The 6,952-nt window shown below is 48.7% G+C and overlaps 1 protein-coding gene across 1 annotated transcript; it reads right to left on the reverse strand.

Annotated features, from left to right (window-relative positions):
- Window positions 1-2,240: 2,240 nt before the first annotated feature.
- Window positions 2,241-4,124, reverse strand: LOC117364139 (cytochrome P450 1B1-like). The gene has a single exon (XM_033953031.1). The coding sequence runs from the start codon at window positions 3,967-3,969 to the stop codon at window positions 2,383-2,385; it is 1,587 nt and encodes a 528-aa protein (XP_033808922.1). The 5' UTR covers window positions 3,970-4,124; the 3' UTR covers window positions 2,241-2,382.
- Window positions 4,125-6,952: the final 2,828 nt, after the last annotated feature.

Below are 6,952 nucleotides of genomic sequence, written 5' to 3' on the forward strand. Positions count from 1 at the left end.
AAGAACAAAATCACTAAGTAAGAAAGAAACTGAATTTTGTAGAATAAAGGGAAGGGATTTTTCAGTAGTATCTCAAGGTGAGTTACATTCAAGTGAACAAGGTACTTCTCTGTCCTTCTGAGGTAATGGAGAACTAAGTGATTTGCCAAGATCTCAAGGAGCAGCACTGGGCTTTGAACTAGGCTTCCTTAGTTTTCAAACCACTGCTCTAACTTAAAACTTTTTTAATACCAGTAGTTTCTTCTTCTTTTTTTATTGAAAGTATCAAATACAGAATAAAATTAAAAGTTACATCAATTATGCAATTTGAGTTGATAACATACCCAGATAAGATCTTAAAGCAAAGACCAAACTTCCCCACTACAATTTACTTAACCCATCCAGAAAGCTTAGCTGCATAAATCCAGGTGAAATGGTGCAAGAGAGAGAAGGGAGAACAAACACTTTTTCAAATGTAACAGTGGGCATATGCTCCCCCCACCAAAAAAAAAATCCTCCTCACCATAAGTGACACTATTAATAGGTTTAACTTCAACAAAGTTCTATGAGTGGTAATATATATTCGTGACAGCTTAAAGAACTTTCCTTCAAAAATCCTCAGTTACACCCCCTCCTCCGCTACATCAAAAGTTTCGCTGGGAGTTTGGGTGATAAATCCTCACCAGCTTTTTATCAAACTGCCATAGTTTTTATAATAGACTTGTATCATTTCCAGTACTTGGTATTTATACAAAATACTTTTTTACTTAACTTATAGTTTCTTTCATTACGACCTGGGAATGTGGAGTCCAACATGTTTCGCTACCGCTTTATCAAGGAACTCCTTACAAGTAAACATAATATACTTGTTAAAGTTTTATGTGTTTAAACAACTACCAGTTCCTCAGAAATTCAATAAATTAGCTACATTACAAACCACTATAAGAATGGTCCTACCAGTGCCAGGTTGTAATGAAAGAAAGTATAAGTTAAGTAAAAAAGTTTTTTGTATAAATACCAAGTACTGGAAATGATACAAGTCTATTATAAAAACTATGGCAGTTTGATAAAAAGCTGGTGAGGATTTATCACCCAAACTCCCAGCGAAACTTTTGATGTAGCGGAGGAGGGGGTGTAACTGAGGATTTTTTGATTGAAAGAAAGTTCTTTAAGCTGTCACGAATATATATTACCACTCATAAAACTTTGTTGAAGTTGAATGTTTATAGCTATGAGTATAAGGACTGAGTAAAATTAACCATCATAATAGAACACTACTAATAGGTTTAGCATACCTGACTTTGGGTTTCTTTCCTTTTTTTTTTTTTTTAAATCTGCTTTGTTAAAATAAAATTGATTCCATTTCACATTGTCACATTGAGAGTGGCACTTTAAAGCCCAGTATGGCACTGAAATGTAACAGTGGCCCTGTACCTGTAGGTTAATGCTTAATTTTTTTGGTTAGCTGGCTTGGGTTATACCTTTTACTAGTGCTTAATGCATGTTTTCTAATAAAGATGCAGCTTAAAATATTGCTACCCTTCTAACAATGTCATTGTAAATTAATATTATGAGAGTCGAGCTTCTTCAGGAAAAGAAAGAACATGAGTCTTCTCTTTTGTGCTCCCGTCCTAAGCACAGGACGTCCACATAAGCCATGTCCAGGAAAGCTGCACCAAATCTGGGTTTTAACAACATGGTATGCATAGAGATAAGTAGTATATTGTTTACTTCTTCTTTCAAGGAAAATCAATTAGGAAATTAAAACCACAGTTTACATGCATTCCACAAGGCAGTGTGAAGTGGCTCTATTTAAGCCCATTAATCGAGACAACAAAATATACCCTGCTGAAGAGATATACAGTATACTAAAACAAGTAATACTATGTTATGCAAAATTATTATTCATGAAAGATACAGACAATATGGCTTACAATAAGATAGAATAGTGCCCAAGAAGTGACCTAGAGTCGCTAATATTGTCAGAGTTGCTATTTGAGATAAGTCATTGGCCAGGAGGAAATCCTGTAAAGCAAGTAGTCTCACTGGTTTGGGATTTTCAGCTCTTGCACATAGATCTTGTTGAGTTCTTACAGGACAGCCGTCTTCCATGGTGAATGGTGTTATTACTATCCGCGCAGCTAGAGAGACTTATTTGAATACATTGCTTTGCTTGTCCTGTAATCTCTCCATCGGCAGAAGTCTGTGAGATTATACGGCGCTGAGGGGTCGCAGAAAGAAAGACGGAGTTAAGGAAGGAGAGTGGATCTTGAGGCTTTCTAGCAGCTAAAGGGCTCCGTCCCGTGAGTTTTCTCTCTGCTCCGGGTCGGCAACCCCTGCTGCCAGGTGTCCGAGCTGTTTTCACCTCGCTTCCAGCAGGTGGCGCTACAACCCCAGAACCATTCAGCAAGTCGCCGAAGTGGACGCAAAGATCCCGGGGCCGGAATCCGAGGCTGAGGGCTGGCGCCGGCGGTGCCTGAGCGTCACCGAGAGGCTGAAAGGCCGAGGTCTCAGGGTGAGCCCGTTGACGCAGCCCATGCTCAGCCCCTCGGCCGGGTCGGCCAGGAAAGTGCACTGGTGCAGGAGGATGGCGGTGAAGAGGAAGAGCTGCACCTTGGAGAACTCGTCGCCGATGCAGCGCCTCTTGCCCAGGGAGAAGATGAGGACGCCTTTGGCCAGGTCCCGGTCCAGCTCCCCCTTGTCGTCCAGGAAGCGTCCCGGGTCGAAGGCGTGGGGGTCCTTCCACTTGGCTCGGTCGTGGTTCACCGACCACTGGTTGACGAACACCACCGTGTCCTTGGGGACGTGGAAGCCGTCCACGGTCACGTCGGCGGTGGTGCAGTGCGGGATGGTGAAGGGCACGAAGCTGCTGAAGCGCAGGGTCTCGTAGAGGAACGCCTCCAGGAAAGGCAGGCGGCGCCGGTCCTCCCAGGCGGGCAGCCTCTCGCGCCCCACCGCCCCCTCCAGCTCCTCGTGCAGCCGCGCCTGCAGGTGCGGGTAGCGGACCAAGAGGAAGAGGACCCAGGTGAGCGCGGCCGAGTTGGTGTCCTGGCCCGCTCCGAACAGGTCCGTCACCGTGCCTTCCACGTAGCCGTCGCCCAGGCGCCCGATGTCCCGGATGAAGGCGTCGCTCATGTCCCGGGTCACGGCGGGGTCGTAGGTGCGCCGGTGGTGCGAGATCTTCGCCTTGACGAAGTCGAACGCCTCCCGGTTCAGCTCCTGGAAGCTCCGGTAGAGGCTGCGCGCGGGGTTGGGGAAGGTCTGCAGCCAGGGCAGCAGGTCGACCAGGCTGCCGGCGCCCACCGTCTGCCCGAACTTCAAGGTCCGGCCCAAGAGGCTCTTGAACTCCTGGTCCTCGTGGCCGTAGCGCTGGCCGAAGCAGAGGGCGCAGATCACGTTGGCCACCGCCACGGTGCACTCCAGGGACGGGTCGAAGTAGCGCCCGCGGGCGCTGAGGCTCGCGAACGCCTCCACCAGCTCCCTCGCCTCGTCCGCTATGTGGCGCTGCAGGATCGCCCTGGCGTCCGCGTCGGCGCTGGAGAAAGCCCGCAGGGTCGAGTGCGCGATCTTCCGGTGCAGCCTCCAGAGCTCCGAGTAGCCGCCGAAGGCCATGCTCTTGCCGCCCGAGATGGCCCGGTAGGAGGAGAAGCCGGGCCTGCCCGCGAACTGGGCGCACTGGCCCAGCAGGGCCCGCCGGATGGCGGCCTCTCCGTTCAGCACTAGCACGGCTCGCCTGCCCAGGCGGATCTGGAAGACGTCGCCGTACTTCTGAGCCATGCGGCAGAAGGTCAGGTGCGGCAGCTCGCCCAGCTGCATCACGTTGCCCAGCAGGGGCCAGGCGAAGGGGCCCGGGGGGCTCCTGGTCCGTCTCGGGCTTCGGACCCTCAGGGCCACCTCGAAGCAGAGCAGCAGGAGCAGAGAGGCGAGCAGAGCCGGCTGCACCTGCTCCTTCCAGCCGCTGCCCAGCTCGGCCATCCCGGCGAGGTTCATTTAAAATTGGCGGCTCTGGAAAGTGCCTATTAAGCGATTCACTTTCAAGTCTTATATTTTATTAAAGAAAAATCTTTTTTTAGTGACACTCAACCCTTGTGTCCTTTATTTTTGTTTGGGGGGGGGCTTCAGTCCTCACCCCCCTCTCTAGCCCCAATTATTAGTTAATGGTGTCAATGCCTCTTTTATAGTAGAAAGGGGCTGAGCTTTTCCCCTCCCCCCGATTGTGGTCAGAGGCCCCCTAAGACTCATAGGAGAGGCGTGATTTAATTCTAAAGAGAATTGAAGTGGTTTAAACGGAGTCCCCCCCCCCCTCCTTACCCAAATCAGTCCTATACTCCGTGGGTGACCTCCGAGAACTGTCCCGATGCCTTCTACCCTGCGAGGGGTCTGGGTAAAACCAGGATTTGCAGGATCCTCATTGACTTCTAGTGAGAATAGATCCTAGTAAAATAGCAGGATTTTCCAGCTTCAGGTGGTCTGCCCTAGATCCTGGTTTTTACCATGTTCCCCCTGCGAGAGCTGATGGTCCCGTGTGACACCCTGGGAGAGCCGAGAACCTCCTGGCTGATCACTTTGCAGCAGCAGTTGGGAACTGATGTCCCGGGACGGCCCCAGGCTTTGTAAATCTCTCTTCACTGCTGATTCACTTTAGAAAATTGACTAGATGCTATTGCCAGCCCTGATCTAAGGCGAATGCAGTCGCCCCTTGAAGCGATATATTTCTTAGTCCACTAGCTGCCAATCTGGGGCATGTTTTCGTTTTCCCCTCCTCCCCCCCCCCCTGTGATTCCTGTTGCTCGGGGTGTGCTGCCGGAGCTCTGTCCTAGGTGCCTAATTTTGTTTTTCTCACTTAAAGGATGTCAGTTTGATGGAGAACTAGTGCAATGGTAACAGCAGGTTGGGTGTAAAGGTTTGCCCCCGGGTGTTTGCCCCTTGTGCTGTGTGCGGGATGCAGTGGGGGATAGTGTAATGGGCATAAGGGCATCTGTGTTTCAGATACTTTGCAATGAAAGCTGTGGGTCAGTCTTTTTACCGTTTGGATCACTGGTTTCAGCACCATGGGAGAAAGTGCAGAGGCTAGTCTGGTACTCAGCTGTGTTAGTTTCTTTTGCCACTGCTGTAATTGCTCCAGATTGAAGGTCTTGATCGAGTGTATTTACAAGTGAGTGTGAGGCTAGTGGGAAACTCACTGAGTGTTTAGAAACTTGAGTCTTCTGAAATCAGCAGTGTTTTTCGTGAACTGTGTTCTTTTTACTCCATCAAAAATTACATAGACTAGGGGACACTCCATGAAGTTACAGGGAAATACATTTAAAACCAATAAGAGAAAATATTTTTTCACTCAAAGAATAGTTAAGCCCTGGAACCTGTTGCCAGAAAATGTGGTAACAGCAGCTAAGGTAAATGGGTTTAAAAAGGTTTGGACAAGTTCCTGGAATAAAAGTCCATAGTCTGCTATTGAGATAGGCATGGGGGTGAAGCCAAGTACTTGTGACCTGGATTGGTTGGCCACTGTAGAAACAGGATCCTGGATTGGTTGGCCACTGTAGAAACAGGATACTGGGCTAGATGGACCATTGGCTATTCTTATATTCTTGCATTGAACTGTGATTGGCTGGTCTGATTCTTCCTGTCCAAGACAGACTTCTCTGCTGGGGCAAAAATCGGACAACACTTAAGCACAGTGATTGGGAACTACCTAATTAGCACATCTGACAGGGCATTCCCAAATGTTTGGATTGGAGGCGCATAACTAGTTTGCCTATTCCTTATACCTGAAGCCCAAATACAATATAATTGAAGGAGTCTGGCACTGGTTTTCCTGAGTTTTGAACTAAGTTTTGTGGCTGACCAAAGTGACCTTTCACAATCACACCATGCAATTAACACAGCCAACTATTTAGTGGTTTATTGTAATATTTACAGCAAGAACTCACAAAGTGCACCTGAGCCAAAACCATTTTAACTGTACTTTCTATTTCCTGGGATATCATGAAACCAGCTAGGTTTTACTCTCGTCTAGCCTTCTATGGAGCCAGCCAGCCAGGCCGTCACTTAGTTAATACAAAATCAGTTGGGCAGTCGTCTTCTCCCATATCCACCATCTCCCAAAGCTCATACATAAGGCAGCAAGTCATGCAATTAAACCCAGGTAACCCTGCATGGCACCATCAGGCTGGCATAGGGATAGTGCTGTGTATTGCCATGGAGCGGAGGAGTAGCTTAATGGTTTGTGCAGTGGCCTGTAACCCAGAGGACTTGGGTTTGATGTCCACTGCTGCTCCTTGGGACTCTGGTTAAGTCCCTAAACCCTCCATTGACCCTGGTACAAGATAAGTACGTATGTGCCAAACCAGTCCCTCTGCTCCCAGGATGAAATACGCTTCAAAACGCCCCCTCTGACCCCACTGCCCAAACCAGTGTGTGTCACGTAAGGATAACTACACCTAACGTGCCAACTAGGATGAAAACTTGCATTGTAACGTACTGATATTATGCATGTTTAACCTGTAACCCGTTCTGCGCCCTTTGGGGACAGCGGGATAGAAAAGGAATTAAATAAATAAATATAATATTTAAACCCCTTTCATTATAACCACAGAAAGGCAGTATATCAAATACCATCCCATCCCCTAGGGTAGTGTATCGCAAACAGCGTGCCCCATGAGATTTCAGGTGTGCCACGGGACACTGGGGAGGAGGAGAGGTGGCAGAAGGACTTGCCTCTCACGGCCAGAGGCACATCCTGTAGGCAGTCAGCCACCACCAGCGCCTCTCCTCCCTGGCGTCTCTCTGTGCCTCTTCTTTTTCGGCCCCCTCCCCCCCCACTGGCGGCTCAGGGCCCCATCTGGAGGGCCTCCAGGCATGCGCAGATGTCAATGTGATGATGTCATGCATGCACATGATGTCATCACGGCAACCACACACTTAGTGTGCCGTGGCTCGTATAGTTTGCGAGACACTGCCCTAGAGTTTCCAA

The sequence above is a fragment of the Geotrypetes seraphini genome, chromosome 7, assembly GCF_902459505.1.
Source record: "Geotrypetes seraphini chromosome 7, aGeoSer1.1, whole genome shotgun sequence".
NCBI classification, from domain to species: domain Eukaryota; kingdom Metazoa; phylum Chordata; class Amphibia; order Gymnophiona; family Dermophiidae; genus Geotrypetes; species Geotrypetes seraphini.

Bases quoted from the DNA above. Each gene is read 5' to 3' on its own strand.
- LOC117364139 (XM_033953031.1), bottom strand. From the start codon at position 3,969: ATGAACCTCGCCGGGATGGCCGAGCTGGGCAGCGGCTGGAAGGAGCAG.